We start from the raw sequence: 13,781 nt of genomic DNA, 5'->3' as shown, positions 1-13,781 counted from the left end.
CGTGTGCGTCAGTGTAACTCTTCCTCCTCCTGAATCACAATCGCCTGAATACAGAAGTAAGAAGAAAATAAAGAAGTATTCTGATCCACAGCGCTCAGTACACCACTGGGAAAATGATCCGGTAAAAGTGAAATTCATTCCTTCAAAACTTCTAAAAGTTTCCAACAGCAAAATATTATTCTACATTTTACAACCAGGTCACGTCACGCCAACTCACCCAGAATTCAGGACTTTTCTCAGAGTCCACAATCCCCCTCCACCTCTGCAACAACACAAAAAACAGATGTATGAACACCTGAATGTACATGAAAATGAGTTTAGGTTCTTTATATTTACCTTTTGTATATTCTTAGTTGCTGTTTCTATTCTTTATTGATCTTGATATGTTAAAAAGGTCTGTTGTAATAAGCCAGGGCTCTGGCCCTGTTGTGTTTATTTGGTTTTGACCACTGGGTCATTTTGACCAGGAGGTAGAAAGTTTGCTCTTGATCATGAGAAACAATAATTAACAAAACATTCTCAGCGTTCAGTCAAAAAAAGTCAGTCTCCGTCCTGCAGTGGAGCCTTCAGAGGTTACTACAGAGCAGAGATCCGCTCATACAACATGCAGGAGGAGGTCCCTGAACGCGGCGTCTCCATTGGCCTGGGCCCCAGGGTGCTGCGCTCCACGCGGGGGCGCACCGAAGACAGAGCTCGAGTCCGGAAAAAAAAACAAAAAAACGAAAGCCGATGAGGACGGACACCTGCGAGGGTTTTCTGTTTGTCCCAGAGAAGAATGACGGAGACGGTAAGACAACACAGCAGTCTGCAGCGTGTTGATCCGGGTCTGCTCTAATCCTGGACACTTGGTGCGTCCTGACAGTCCGCTGTGGCGCTTTTGTTCTTTACGCATAGTTTAAAACAAACAAACGAAGTTAACGCTGCAGATTAGGGAAGTGTGTGCAAGTGCTGCCATCGAAACTGAATAGAGAGAAATGTGTGTGGATGCGTTCGCGGTCGTCGTTGTGCGGCTGTAGACGGAGCAGAGGCGCTATTAGCTGCACAAACTTTGGCCTACTTAGACGCATGTTAGTGCTGCTGTGTCACCGTGCAGCAGCATCAGCGGGGCAGAGTGCAGCAGCATGCGGGTAACGAGTGCTGCTTCTTGTTGATGAATGGATGAAGAGCCACAGGGTTGTTAAGGATCCCATTCAGACCGGATGGAAGATGTTTTAAAGGCAGCAGCGGACTCAGGGTGTTCCAGGGTGCGGGGCGGAAAACACAAGAGAGGGCACCCAGAGGGAACTTCACCATCTCTGTGTGATAGTAACATGCACAAACGTTTATTTGAGTAATAATTTGTGCTAAAAATGTCTTTAAAAAGAGCTCAGCAAGAACCATCACATGTCCTCCAGAGAGAATATGAGCTTTTGTTCCCTCCACTGCAAACTCAATTGTTTTAAAAGTTCACTTATGCCTGCCTCTGTCAAATGTTTGAACAAAGCTGCTAGAGGATGAGGAGATGGGTTTCATGGTGTTTTTCTAATATATGTTATGTGCCATTTATTGTTGTGACTGCCACAGATGGTGCTGTTTTGTAGTAGTTATGTAGTATGTAGAGAGTATGGCGGCATTTACGGGCACAACATTGTGAGTCAAAGACAAATTTACCCAAGGGGACGATAAAATGTATCGCATCGTGTTATACCGTATCGTATCGCATCATATCGTATTGCATCATATCGTATTGTATCGTATCATATTGTATCATATCGTATTGTATCGTATCATATTGTATCGTATCATATTGCATCGTATCATATCGTAACATGTTGTAGATCTATTTCTTCTCTCTAATTGAAAAATCCAGAATCCATGAATATGCTTTACGCAGTTTGAGGGACCCTTTTATCCAAATCACCAAAATGCACCCCCCGTTGTAAACCTGCCGTCGCCTCTTTCCACTCCCCAGCAGCAGAGAGAGTGCATAAGTTTTCTTTTTAGTTGCACATGTTGGCCCTGATCCTTTCGTCTGACTCAGGTTCGTGCAAGTTAGAATCTGTCTTGGCTTGAAAATCAAAGAGCTGTCCGTCAAATTCACTTTTCGCTCTTTCATAGTGTGTTTCGTCTCTTTTCTGGCAACTTAATTACACATAAAGCAGGAGTGGAGGGGACGTGGAGAACAGTTGCGCTTAAACAGTTTTTCTGTTTTGTTGCAGGCGGCGGCCGACATTAAGGTGCATTACCGCCACATTATCATAAAAGAGTTGAATCTCAAACATCCGAATGACATGATCACAAGCCAACATTTTCTGAGTGGAGGGGGGCTTTATAAATTTGAAATTATGACGGTTTGTTTGTTTCACATGTTTGTTTGACATGTTTACTTAATTTCCCCACTTTTACAACCTGTCAAACCCTTATGTTCGGTTACTCTCTCTGTCAGTGTTGTGTTCTGCCTTGTTGCAGTAGCTGGTAACCTCTCCAAAAGGATTTTATTTTCTCTTTCGCTTCCTCTCCTCTCTCACATGCCTGAGTCACACCCCCGCAAAAGATGTTTCTAATCTATCCATCTATGTTTCGGTTCCCTTCTCTCTGTTCTGATCTCACCTCGGCGCCCTGTTAACATGAGCGCGTCTTCTTCTTTTCAGTACAGGGACTCCGGCAGAGCGGGCCTGGAGGATGAGGAGGAGTTTGTGGATATACTTGGGGAGAGGAGGCGCAGCAGTGATATCAGCTTCTCCCTCAGGACCTTCAGCCCTCAGCCCTACAGAGGAGCCCTGTCCTGCTCCACGGCTGACCTCAACAACGCCGTGCTGGAGTCCCAGTATCTGCGCTACATGACCAAGGAGGTAGGACTGGGTTGGATTAGAAAAAAAAGATGTGTTGAAGAAGTTTCGCACTGTCGTCACACGGGGTGTTTTTTTTTTTTCTTTTTCTTCTGCATTCCTCAACAGATCGCCATGGAGACGGGGTCATCGGTGGAGGAGCTGAGAGAGGACGCCCAAGGGATTCTGGAGGAAATGTCTCAGAACCTGCAGCTGGGCTTCATCAGGCTGATGGCCTACGTGCTCAGCAAGGTGTTCAAGAGACTCTTCAGCAGCGTCCTTGTCAACATGGAGGGACTCAACGCGGTCAGAACCAGATCACTGCTCAGAACTGTGATCTGAACAGCAGCACACTGCAACACATACACCACTGAGAACCACAGTGTACAGCTTCTGGTAGTTTTCATACACAAAATACAGCAGCATTTCAATTCTTTTTTAGGCAAGTGAGACATTTTCTTTAAATTATTATTTGAGTATTTAAATCATGAGACGTAAACTAAGAGGCAATAGTGAGGACAACTCATGAATGAAATGAAAGTTTAATCTCTTGCTTCGTCTTTGTTTTTTGTTTTGTTTTTTTATCGACAGGTTTCTCAAAAATTACCAAATAGTTACTGCGTACGCTGCATAACCACAATGTCTTCAATTCAGCTGCAGCCGGGGACTTTTGTTGCATTTCATACCCTTCATCTCTCTCCCCATGTTTCCTGTGTTTGCCTATAGCTGGCAAAACTGTCAAAAGCACAAAACGAATGCTATTTTATTTTGTTTTTTTTAATACTACCACCCATATTGACTTTTACCCATAATTATATAAAATATAGAGAAATTTAGAAATGTTAACCATTTGAAGTTGTATTTGCGTATTTTTTTTCATGCTTGAACTATTTTGAATATATTTCCTTTGCTGAGAGTGAAATGAGAAGATTGTAACTGCTCATGTAGATATAGACAGTGTTGTTAGCTTAGCTTTAAATTACCCTTCTGAACAAGACAAGCCTCCAGAAAGTCACCGCACCTGGATTTTGTAACCTTTGAACAAAGCAAAGCTAGCTTTTTTTTCCTCTGTTTCCAGTCTTTGTGCTAAGCTAAGCTAATGAAGCTAGCTGTTTTCATCCAACTCTCTGCAAGACGTCGAATGACTGCCAAATTTACGGGTCTCTGCCCAGCAATAAACTACAGAGAAGCTAATCTTAACAATGAAATGTTTAAGCACATTTACAGTAAAATAAGCCGTTGTGAGAAATCTGCTCTAACATTAAGAGACATTCTCACATTCTAACATTCTCTACCAAGTGACTGCTGTTGATAAAAGGTTTGATTTCTTTGTTTCCGTCACCTCGCAGCTCCAACAAGCCGTCCAGGAGAGTCCTGTGATCCTGATGCCCAATCACAGGAGCTACGTGGACTTCCTGGCCATCTCCTACATCCTGTTCAGCTACGACATCCCTGTACCTGTTATTGCTGCAGGAATTCGCAAGTATCTATAATAATTCAGACAACAGAACATTATGGATAAGATACAAGTAATGTCAGAACGTGTTTGGTTAAAAAAAAAAAAAAAAAAAGAACAGCTCCGTGATGCTCACTTCTCTCTCCCTCTGTTTATCTCTCCACCATGAAGCTCTTGCAGGGATGAAGCTGGTCGGAGAGATCCTGCGTCGCTCCGGAGCTTTTTTCATCCGACGCGCCATCGGCTCCGACAAACTGTACTGGGCGGTGCTGTCAGAATATGTCAAAACTATCGTCAGGGTAATGATCTGCCACGTCACCCCTTTCTTTTTTTTAAATTCCACAATTCACATTTGGAAAGTTCAGACTGTTCAATGTGTTTTGTGTAGAGAGGATTTGCTCCCATGGAGTTTTATGTGGAAGGCCTGCGGAGTCGAACACTGAAGTCCTTGACACCCAAGTTAGGTAAGTATTACGTTAATGTGTGTGAAATGTGTGATTATTTGAGCCATTGTGGTCTTTCTTCCACCTTTTCCCCCCAAAGAAATCCCTCTCCAACCACTTTATTATCGAGGTATTTTGTTTCATATATATTTTTCCATTATTTTTTGTTATTGTGTGTGGGTGTAGTGTATTTTAGGTATTTTTTCATCTTTTCATGCATTGCACTTTTTACAGTATCCGCTCGCCCCTGCAGGTATGATGCACATGGTGCTGGAGCCCTACTTTAAAGGTGAGGTGTATGACATCACACTGGTCCCCATCAGCATCAGCTACGACCGGGTGCTGGAGGAATCGCTGCTCGCCCACGAGTTGCTTGGGATCCCCAAACCCAAAGAAAGCACCACAGTACGTCCCAGTCGCATTATCAGTCCTCCGCCAGCATCCTCCATTCACTCACCCGTTTCTTTGTATTTGCAAACAGCATTTTTTTTTAAATCTCTAACCTCATTAACTCATTCGTGCAGGTCAGAGGGGTTCATGTTTGAATAAAGCTGATTATTTTCTGGCTCGTGCTTCAACCACCCCCGGCTTTGCTGGTTTCTCCGCAGGGTCTGCTGAAGGCGAGCAAAGTGCTCCAGGAGGATTATGGCAGCATGCATGTGAACTTTGGTCGTCCGCTGTCGGTCCGGCAGCTGTGTGAGGGCAGAATAAACCGCAGCCAGTACAACCTCATACCAAGGTACAAGAAACATTTAAAAAAATCTTATCATTTTAATTTTACCAAGTCAAATAGGGCTGCAGATGGGCTGGGAGTTCTAGTTATTTGAGTTTTTTTCTGTCAAATTAAGTCAAATTTAGTCTCAAAAATATTCAAATAAGCCTTAAAGAGATTTACACAATACAGCAGAACAGTATAATCTCCTCTTTAAGTCATGATAAACCTCCAAATTTGCAGAAATGCTACCAAAAAGCATGACGTCAGTGTCCTCAGTACTAGCTACAGCCTCTCTCCTCCTCCTCCTCTCTGCCTTTACATCTATTCACAGAGATCTTCCCCAGAAGCCCAGTGAAGAGGCTCAGGCCTGTGTGAGTTGGCTGGCTCATCTGATGGTGCGGATCCAAGAGGAGGGCTCTCTGATCAGCCCCTGGTCTCTGATGGCCTGCCTGTTGCTCCAGGCTCCTGCCACGGTCTTATCAGAGGAGGGCCTGCTGTGGCACCAGCTCACAGAGAAAACCCTCTGGCTCAGGAAGCTGGCGCTGGACTTCGGGGCTCGCCTGAACTGGCCTGGTGGGTGAGAGGATGAACGGGTCTGGCATATTTACTGGAAATATTGTGTCTGAACTAAATCTGGTGAAAACAAATGCAACTGCGTCGGTCCTGAGCACACAATTGGGATACTTTCTTCTTCAGTGGGCCTTTTATGAGATTTATTTTCCCTTGAATGACCAGCAGGTGGCATTTGCATATTACAGTATGAGTGAACCAGACTCAGACAGAAGCAGACAGAAAAGTAACACTGGTGCATGTATTCAGTTCCTTTATTCAGCTGAAAGTACTAATATGAAACAGTAGATATGCTTCATTAGAAGTTAAAACATTATTATTTTCATTATGGATTAATCAAGTGATTCATTCTGAAATTTCCCAGAGCCGATACGAAACACAGATCTGCCCTGTGAAATCCTTTCATCCGTCCCTGCTTGTATATACTGTTGGGTAGTTTACAAGAAAACATCATATTGTATCGGCTCTTTATACTTTATGTTTGTTTGTTTTTTAATTTATTTTGAAAAGCAAGTTATTGATAAATGCTGTGGAGTGGACATATAACATATAAAGCATACTTTTTCAGTCTAGGCTTATACAAAAGTATTCTCTCTAACTCCCACTGGGAGCGTGTGCTGGACATTTCTAGGCATCAGCCTTGGGGCAGTGAGTGTGAAGCCTCCAGCCAATAACGGCACACCTGTATGGCGTGAGGGCGGGACGCCCAAATGAAACCGCAGCAACCAGGCGCCAGATCGTAAGCGCTCATTGGGCGTCGTGAAGCCGGAGAGGAGGAGCTCATTTGAAATGTTTACAAACAGCATTCGACGAATCAATCTGCCTTTTTTTCAAGGGCAGCACTTGAGTAAATGTACCTGTGTCCCTCTCACCTGGGGACGCTGAGGAGACTCCTCTGACTCCGCCTGAGGCAGATCAGACAGATTAGGTGAATGTGTGTTGGCACAAGTGTTCAGATTCACTTAGGAGATGTTCAGTGGATTAATGCACGGTAAGTTACTTACCCTAAGAAGACCCCGCTGAACTGTCTCACTTCACAGGTCTCAGGTGTGTGTGCAGATACACACATGCAAACAAACACACACAGATAAACACAAAGTGTTCTCAAGGGCCTGAAACTCCAAACCTCCCTTTTAAAGAAAAAAAAGAAAAAAAAATCATAACACTGAGACCATTTCCCTGCAGGACACGTCCCTGATTTGGATGTGATGTCATCCAACATGGCCATCCATCGCTCCGTAGTCCACCGTAAAGCCGGGCGTGTCTTCCTGGTTCAGGAGGACGAGCCTGCGAGGAAACGTCCCGTCAGCCCGGAAGAGGGTGTGGCCAAGATGGCGGCGGCCATGCTGATGCTGGCCTCCTACAGGAATCAGTCCGTGCACGTTTTCCTGCGTCCCGCCATGCTCGCAGCAGCTGTACGAATCACAAAGAGCACACAGAGAGGTCAGACGTGACATGTTCTTCTGCTAACTCTGTCCAGAAGGAAATAATCCACCGTCCTCTGTCTTAATTATGATCCACTGTTCTGTTCACAGACGAGCTCTTCGCCTTCTTCTGCTTCCTCCAGGACGTCTTCTCCAACGAATTCCTCTTCATTCCGGGAAAGTCATCTCAGGTAATGATCTCATCTTTCAGGGCTCAGCTTCCTCCGAGGCGTCTCAGGACAGAGATTGTTAGGAGGATTATTGTCCTTTTAAACCCTCTGAAGAAATCTTGGGAATAAAATGTGATACGACTACGCCTCACAAAGATGTGTGCAACCTGGATGTGCTGTCGATGTTTTGTTCATCTGCCAGCTGATGTCTGTTTTCATTACTCAGGACTTTGAGGAGGCGTGCTTCCTCCTGAAGAAGTGCGGAGCGGTCCACGTCAGCCAGCAGGAAGTGACGGTGTCAGACGCGGGGCTGGAGGTGTTGTCCTTCCTGCAGGCTCTTCTACAACCCTTCATAGACTCTTATCAGGTCCTTTTGACTTTTGCCTCCTGGGACTGTGATAACGCTCGACACGCTTAGATCAGATTCTGTTTTTCTTGGCGAGCAGAGGAAAGTCCAGGTTTCTCTGCCTCAAGTTGGGATTCGTTTAAAAATATTTCTTGTCAGTGATTATGCCACACACTTATTAGGTATTCAAATCAAATTCACTCTGTTTAAGGGGAATTCAAAGACAATGAGGTCATGACGCCTCTTCTTATTCTGAGAATTTGTGGGGGTTTTTTAGCAGCCCTTGGGTAGTTTATTTTCCAGTAGACCACTTTTTTTTTTTTACTAATTTAAGTCAATTACGGTATTTTTAGACCTACATATTTAAATGTGAGGAGTTTAGGGCAACAGTAATGAATGAATAAGCAAATAATTCAGCATTTCTCCAACAGAATCTTACTCCTGGTAGTGTAAGGTGAGCACTGAAGCAGAGGAGAGATCCTCATGTTGGAAAATAAATCATCAGCTCCTTATTTTTATCGAGCTGTAATTTCCCATTCATTTTCCAAAACAGTAGCTGGAAATAATTATTTGATTTCAAACAAAAAATGATAATAATGACTCATTATAGTGACAATTTAGATGCAGGTGTGAAGGTTAAATTTTGTTTATCAGCAGCTTTCGACTGTTGTGTAAAATATAAATGAAAATATTTGATATTTGATTTGCCATCATCCAATTAGTGAAATCTAAACATACACATAATTAATTATTTTTTCAGATATATAGATGTTTCCTTCCCACTGCTCTATAAATCTTGTATTAAGTTTATGTTTCATTAAATGTTAGTATGGGCCATATAAAATATGAACGGCACCTCCGGGTCGGAGAAAGTGAAGCCAATGTGCCTAAAACCTGCATTATTTCTAATGGCCTGCCGTGAGCGACTGGTTTCAAAAGAAGTCTGATACTATGTAAGCTTATGAGAAAATGAACCCACTTTTAACTTGATTTATTGCCTAATTTATCAGTTTCCTGGTGAGTTTATGGCTTCAAACTCTAGATTTGACTCCTCTTCAATACAGCCTGATGTTTATTTTGTCAATTATGATCCCATTTAGAGTAAATAAAAGACAGAGCAGGGTGTGCTTAAGGCGGTGGCTTCCTGGACAAGTTGCTGCAACAGCGTTTCTTTAAGTCCTCGGTCGGGTCCAATCAAAATCTCCTCCCTGGCTACACCGTCTTATCCAAACAGGCCTCATTTGTGGCTCAAATGAAATGAGATGGTGACTCTTTATAAAAGTAGTCCACAAACCAGTGGGTGACGTCATGGTGGGTTTACACTAGATGTTGAATGAATGCACTATTAATATACACAGTGGAGAAAAGGCTGTTTGTCCGGTCACACTTGTTCTGGCTGATGGTGGCTTGACATTTCACGGATGCTCGTAGGTGTGTTTCAGATGTCTGACGTACTGAAATCAAGGTCATCAGATGCGGAACACTTTGCATCTGTCGATTCTCTAAATATACAACAATCCACAACTTCATGTCTTACTACAGTGTCTCATTTGAAATAGTAAATATAAGTGTATATGGTCCTCTGTTGTTTCGTCCAGGTGATGTTCAGGTACCTCTGTGAAGAGGCAGTCCATGTGTTCTCTGAGAAAGAGTTCCAGCCTGCTGTGAGAAACTTGGCCACGAATCTCATCCTCTCAGGTACAACAAGAGCAAACTCTGACCTCTAGAGTCATCTCCAACCCTTCATATCAGCTGTCAACATCGTCGTCTCTGTGCGTTTCAGGTGAGCTTCACACCTACGAGGCCCTGTCCTCAGACATGCAGAAAAACGTCCTGTCGGCTCTGCGGCGGCTGGAGACGGTGACAAAGTTGAGGGCGTGAGTAACGAGATTAGCCCCTGCAAGTCTGTTTGGTTTTAAGCTCATTTTCTGTGGTGCTTGATAAGCTGTCTGTATTTCTGATGCCAGAGTGACACTTGTTCGGTTAATCTGTCTGCTCGGATGGTGCAGGAAGTACTCGGATCCTTTATTCAAAAATGTACAACATGAGCTTTTAACTGGTTATGAAACAGTCTGAATTTAATACTGATGCCTCCAGATGACCTATATAACCAATCTGGATGGGAAGAAAGGCGGTTTCTGTTTAATAATTATTCTTAAAGCCTTTCACCTGGTCGGACTCTCACTTATCGAGGACGGTTAAGTCATAAAATTCTAATTTCATGGCAGATTGCCAGGAACTATATATAAATAGTGGAATTTTTGTATTACTGAGTATTGGCATCAGCCCCAAAAAATCGTGCGTCAGTCAATAAAATTATCATTTTTATTACGGATTAATCTGCTGATTATTTTTGGATTAATTGTTGATTGTTTGGTTTTTAAAAATTCAGAAAATTGCAAGAATAGCTGTCAACAAGGACAAACTACTTGCCATGAAAAGACACATTTTAAATAAAATGTATTACTGTACTTAGATTACAGTTATATCTCAGAACTATGTTCTCTCATGTCAGGTCTGAGCAGAATGAACACAAAGTGGACAAAGCAGCTGTCAGAAGAATCGGAGACGTTCTCTGTAAGTTGTGATCTGTTATTATTTATAGATGAAGCCTTCCATGGAAGTCACCCTGCAACCTTTTGAAAAACGCTCCTACTTAAATAACCTTGCCATGTGTTTGAGAGTGTGTTTTGCTTGCTTGTGCACGGCTGCCAACAAATCCTGAGGGGATTTCTTTTCCTTTTCCCCCCTCGCTGTAGCTGGGAAAATCCCTCCCCAGATGCTCCAGACTCCACCTGACGCAAGACTTTAGTCTCCATTGGCACAAATCCATCCTCGGTATCAGCCCACGGTCCTGTTAACCCCTCTGTGAACTCGGCCTTCCTTCCTTCCCCACCTCACTTCTTCTCGTCTCTGTGCCTTCATGCGGCCGTCAGTCGATGTGCAGCACCTTCACTCTGCACTCAGACAAAACACTTTCTATCCTGGACGCCGGTGGCCTGACTTAAACCTGGCACTGTTCCACTCCCTACGTTTTTTTACCTTGATCTCTCTGTGTCTGTGCGCCCATCCCTTTCAGATCTGACTGGGCTACGATAAAGCTACACACAGCTGACATGGTGGCCTAAAGGTGACAGTATTGCTGATTGCTGTAATCAGAACAGGCTGATGAAGAAAAGACAAATGTATGTCTGATGCACTAGTGATGCCTGTGGCTGAAGATACTGAACCATGACTGTACTTAAATCAGTTGTATTGTGTTAGTATGTTTTTTTCTGTCTAGATGTAGAGATATCTTTAATCAGTTGAGTGAATGATGAACAATTACATCAGCTCGATTTCAGGAATAATAAGTGCAATTAGTTACTAACACCGAATAATGACACTTTTGATTGTATTGCAACACTTTATAATAACCACTGTTAACATATGTTATATTTATAGTTAAACTTAAGTTGAAGGAGACATATTATGCTCATTTTCAGGTTCATCGTTTTATTTTTGGTTACCACTAGAAAAGGTGTACATGCTTCAAAAAATACTTAAGCTTCACACTGTCTTCCCCTGAAATGCTTGGTTTAAGGTCCTGTCTCTTTAAGGCTGGCCCGCTCTGATTGGTCAGCTCACACATGCCTGAGCCTGCACCATTCCTCATGCCTCTATTTCATCTCTGTCATATTTAAGCTTCCAGTTAGCTTCACTTCCCTTATGAATATAGGCATGAATTATGCAAATGTGTGACAAGGTGACATAGGAATTAAAGGCGTGACTACTGATGGTGCGTTTCAGGAGCAGTGTTTTCTGTGGGAGAGAGAAGTTCCTGTCAGCGAACAAGCTGAAGGATACAAAAAAAAAACCATACAGGCATAATAGGTCTCCTTTAATAGTTATTTCACCGTTAACGACATGCTGTAAAAAACATTAATTAAGCAGTTGTAAAGATTTATAGATATCAGTAGCAATTTTTACAGCAAACAATTGCCTAAGAAAAGTTTTTAGAGCTGTTCAGCGTTCGTGAACAGTGAAATAACTTTTGGATTAAAGTTTAATTGATGGTAAACTTACCGTTTTTATTAATGATGATAAAATGTTACCAATTGTATGTACATTAAAGGCGCAATATGTAAGAATTGTTGTTCAAAAACATTCAGAAATTGACCTTAGCATGCTAACCAGCTAGCCCACAGCCAGTTTAAACCTGAGCTGATTGTCCAACGACATCAGTCAGCTAGTATGACCGCTAGATGCACGGCTAACTGAGCTTCCGCCAGCTACAGTTAGCAGCAGTTAGCGGTTACCCTGGTGAAATGCTGCCCCCTGTTTGTTTGGAGTGTGAATCCGACAGGTGGGCAATTCTTATGTACTGCACCTTTAATGTGCCTGTAAAAACCAGTAAGTACCATAACAATGTGAAATACCATAACCCATCAAAGATGTGAAGTTTTGTAAGTTTGAGACATTTATTTTAACTTCTTTACAATAAATGTAAAACAAATGTAACAAAATGCACCATAGATTCTTGAACTCTTCTTTCTTAAATATCTTTTGTGTTGCTTCTATTCCCTCAACAACAGTGTGTGACAACCAGAGGTGAGAGTTCCACCTCCTGTCGTCTCTGTCTGCACCTGTAACCCCTCAGCAGTTGGAAGAAGGCCTCTTATGTGCCATTTAATCTGGATATTGCTAAACAATGGACAAAGATTATCTATAGACAGGTGGTACGTCAACTTTAATGCGTAAAGCGCTGACAGGGTCTTGACAGAACACCGAGATGTATTCCAACACTTTAGAATTTAGCTTTTTCTCGCTCTCTTTGGCTCTGTGCCGCTCTTTGTCCCATCTGTCCTTCTCCCCGTTCATTTGGGAGAAGAGGTTGACCTGGATGGTGCGCAGCGTGGCCGCCAGGACGTAGAAGGCTCCCTGCATCATGTGGCAGAAGGCGGCGCCCACGCTGAGCGCCGCGCCCATCAGGTTGGGCACCGTCTCGCACACCACGCACATGCCCTCCAGCAGGTGCAGCGTGCCTTTCCTGGCCAGCGGCTGGCTCTGGTGGTGGTAGCCGTGGGGAGGGGGGCTCTGCTGGGCATGGTTGATCAGGTACCTCGCGCAGTCGGCGAAGTGGGTGGCGGCTCGGCGCAGCGGGAGCAGGGCCAGGTACAGGTGGCAAGCAGCTTTGGTGAGAGCGTGGAAGAGCAGCCGCAGCTCAAGCACGGCATTGCCTGGAGATAAGAGGGTAACGGGGTCAGCTCGAGTCTAATTTAACACCGTGGCTAATGTCAGCAACCATTACAAACAGCGTCTGCCACTGGATTAAAGTTTGCGCTCCAGCAATGTGGGCGGCGGTGGAGTCCATCAGCTGACCTGGGCGCGCACAGCGGGGAGGCTCGGCGCGTCATTACGCACGGCCTTCAGCACGAGACAGAGCTTCTGAATAAATAACCACTATCCAAAATCCTTTAGGTTGAATTGCATTTCTTTCTATTGAAGTTTCACTTTTGAAAAGATTTCACCTTTTAGACAATTAGGCTTCAGGACCTGGAGAGTAATGGGTCTAAAAAAGTGGCAAGGAGGAAAATCTTTCTTCTTACCGCAGAAACCTGTTTTAAAAAGAACAAGACTTTACGAATCAATAAATAAATCAAGCCTTTTTACCCACAGACTTACTCTACAAAACATAAAGTCAAAAGCCATTAGAGAAGCGTTCATTCTGAAGCACAATTCTGCATGTGAGGGCGGTGGATGTCTAATGATTTCCTGATCAGAGATGTCCCAGTGCGCCTCTCGTTCTTTGATTTTAGCCTAATCGATAATGAATTATTGGCAAAACTGTCAGCAAGGATAAACATTCCT

The 13,781-nt window shown here is 43.5% G+C and overlaps 1 protein-coding gene across 4 annotated transcripts; it reads left to right on the top strand.

Moving 5' to 3' along the window:
* Positions 1-634: 634 nt before the first annotated feature.
* Positions 635-12,438, top strand: si:ch73-21k16.5 (dihydroxyacetone phosphate acyltransferase). Of its 4 annotated transcripts, none has more exons than XM_037087010.1 (16): positions 635-787; positions 2,631-2,831; positions 2,937-3,113; positions 4,157-4,286; positions 4,435-4,562; positions 4,652-4,727; positions 4,960-5,111; positions 5,315-5,445; positions 5,753-5,994; positions 7,177-7,434; positions 7,527-7,606; positions 7,812-7,952; positions 9,530-9,629; positions 9,715-9,808; positions 10,447-10,508; positions 10,691-12,438. In XM_037087010.1, exons 1-16 carry the CDS (start codon positions 776-778, stop codon positions 10,741-10,743), a joined length of 2,037 nt encoding a protein of 678 aa, XP_036942905.1. In that variant the 5' UTR covers positions 635-775; the 3' UTR covers positions 10,744-12,438. The 4 variants fall into 4 exon arrangements, with proteins under 4 accessions (XP_036942905.1, XP_036942907.1, XP_036942906.1 ...); XM_037087012.1 differs by having other exon boundaries at positions 749-848; XM_037087011.1 differs by lacking the exon at positions 635-787 and adding an exon at positions 965-1,127.
* The last annotated feature ends 1,343 nt before the right edge of the window (positions 12,439-13,781 follow it).

This window comes from Acanthopagrus latus, chromosome 22 (assembly GCF_904848185.1).
Source record: "Acanthopagrus latus isolate v.2019 chromosome 22, fAcaLat1.1, whole genome shotgun sequence".
Lineage (NCBI taxonomy): Eukaryota > Metazoa > Chordata > Actinopteri > Spariformes > Sparidae > Acanthopagrus > Acanthopagrus latus.
This window is presented reverse-complemented; position numbering and strand designations above follow the sequence as displayed.

Excerpts from the sequence above, each read along its gene's own strand:
- si:ch73-21k16.5 (XM_037087009.1), top strand. The coding sequence starts at position 2,607 with ATGAGCGCGTCTTCTTCTTTTCAGTACAGGGACTCCGGCAGAGCGGGC. Across the intron at positions 2,832-2,936 it reads TGCGCTACATGACCAAGGAG|ATCGCCATGGAGACGGGGTC; the intron begins GTAGGACTGGGT and ends ATTCCTCAACAG. Across the intron at positions 5,112-5,314 it reads AACCCAAAGAAAGCACCACA|GGTCTGCTGAAGGCGAGCAA; the intron begins GTACGTCCCAGT and ends GTTTCTCCGCAG.